The sequence below is a fragment of a genome, unplaced genomic scaffold (genome assembly GCF_019419815.1).
Source record: "Pyrus x bretschneideri cultivar Hongxiangsu unplaced genomic scaffold, Pyrus_bretschneideri_v1 Contig5, whole genome shotgun sequence".
Classification (NCBI taxonomy): domain Eukaryota; kingdom Viridiplantae; phylum Streptophyta; class Magnoliopsida; order Rosales; family Rosaceae; genus Pyrus; species Pyrus x bretschneideri.
The window spans coordinates 6,869,465-6,871,563 of record NW_025999787.1 but is presented as its reverse complement, the minus strand read 5'-3'; the positions used below and the strand labels follow the sequence as shown (position 1 = coordinate 6,871,563).

Genomic DNA, 2,099 nt, shown 5'->3' with positions numbered 1-2,099 from the left:
ATCTTTCTTTGATGCTGCTCATGAAATCAGAATTACCCACATCACAAGTTCACATTTTTACTTGGGTATGGATATGGGTTTTCATTGTTTTACTGCAGTCCGTGATCCATCCACAATGAAGTTAATTAGTATCCCTTGTAATCTGAAATGGGTAAAACTTGATTGTTACTTGTTAATGGTTTATGGGTTCTCATTGTCTTACTGTGAAGTTAGATTTCATATGGGAATATGATTCTTTGATTACTCTGTAATCTGAATTGGGTAAATCAAGATTTTGTTTTAGTAATTGTTATTGATTTCTAAAGAGGTCGCACTTGGTGTGATAACAAGTGTCTTCGTCCATGAGCGGTAGGTCTCCAGTTCGAGACTTGGGAGTAGCCTCTCCATAAATAGGGGTAAGGCTAGCCGACATTCACCTCTCCCACACCCTACGTAAAACGGGAGCCTTGTGCACTGAGTACGACCTTTTTTTGTGAGTATATTGAAATCAAAGGTATAGACATGATTTTGGGATTGTATGGAAGTATTCTGAAGTTATAGACATCATTTTAGAGGTGTTAACTGGCTGATGATCCAGTTGTTATCCTCTTGAGGATGAAGCTTATTCAGATTTTAGAAAATTAAACTAAGAGCTGCAAAGTTAAGCAAGCAAAAGAGTTGGCGCCGGCCTTTATCTAATCAATTTATATGAAAAATATAATTTTGTTTATTTTGTAAGTGGTTGAAAGCCTGACCCAATTACCGTCACATTAAAGAAAAATAAAAATATATGGATCATGAACAGTACCTGTGCTGGTGTCATGCATGCATACTGAAAACTTTGTGCTTTAATAAATTAATGGATAGTAACAACATATTGGAGCTCTCAGCTGTTCATATTAAGTATTAACTACAGTTTGATCTCTCATTTGCAAACCTTCAAATCCCAAACCCTAGCTGGAGTAGGAGATCATGGATTTGCAGGTCAAATGGCAATCTTATTTTACAACATAAGTTCTAAAACCCAACTGGACAATTCAACTTTTACAGTCCTTATTTATAGAGACCTCGTGCATGACAGCTTTTCTTGAGCTTTAACCTTGGCTTGCTTTGATCATTTGTTGCAGCTGCATGAGCTGCAGCTGCAGTTTGAGCCACACTTGCAGTCATTCTCTGCTCCATAGTTCATCTCAGACCCCTCAAAGGACCTGCAATAATAATAATAATAATAATAATTTAACTTCATTTTTTTAATCGTCCTATTTTCAGCACATATATAATTCATGAAATTAAAACAATGTTTGAAAGAGTTTATCAAAGGGCAATATGGGCAAATAGAAACTAGGGGGACACTAAGTAAACAACAAAGGTATATAAATCACGATTCAACAAAATTATTGTCTGTTTAGTGTTACTCCAATTCTATTTATTACAAAAAGTTTGTAACCGATTTTATTCAGGTATATTTTTCTTGTAAAAATCTTACATCTTCATTGGTGCAATCCCAGCAATGATGGTATCAATGGAAGTGGTCTCTGAGTAACCCAAGTCCACGTGCATCCCACATCTACACATATATACATAAAGAGAAAACGATATTATTAGGAAAATATAAACAAAGTAATTAATTCCTAGTTAAGAACATTAGGAATGATAGATAATGATGACCGATCACATATATGGTTAATTAGGGGTATAGAAGATTACTTGCAGCCACTGCCGCACTTGCAGTCACTACCACAGCTACAACTGGAAGACATTTTCTCCAAAAGTTGGGTATAAGGACAAGGAGAAGATTAATTGTTCTAGTGCTGGGAACTGAATTAACTTCAAAGCTGGGATGAGTCTTCTTGTGAGGGTCTTAACTGCTATTTATAGTGCAGTTTAAGATTGAAGTGGTCGAGATCCACCGTACACGTGGATCAATTGTAGATAGCTATGCTAATTAATAAAGTTTATAGAGATTACTTGCTCTATCGAACAATCCAAATTCCTATTGAAATTGAATTTTTTTAGTGTGAGACCTTGTCACGTAATGTTTTTAACAATTATATGAGGGCTAGAAGAGGCTTGTATTTTTTAGACCTTGGTTGTTTTTTATGTGCTAATTTAATGCTATT

The 2,099-nt window shown here is 35.3% G+C and overlaps 1 protein-coding gene across 1 annotated transcript; it reads right to left on the bottom strand.

The window, feature by feature from the left end:
- Nucleotides 1-809: 809 nt before the first annotated feature.
- Nucleotides 810-1,843, bottom strand: LOC103954323 (metallothionein-like protein type 2). The gene is made up of 3 exons (XM_009366138.2): nt 1,687-1,843; nt 1,466-1,546; nt 810-1,187 (listed from the first exon to the last, which is right to left on the bottom strand). Exons 1-3 carry the CDS (start codon nt 1,737-1,739, stop codon nt 1,094-1,096), a joined length of 228 nt encoding a protein of 75 aa, XP_009364413.2. The 5' UTR covers nt 1,740-1,843; the 3' UTR covers nt 810-1,093.
- Between the last annotated feature and the right edge of the window lie 256 nt (nt 1,844-2,099).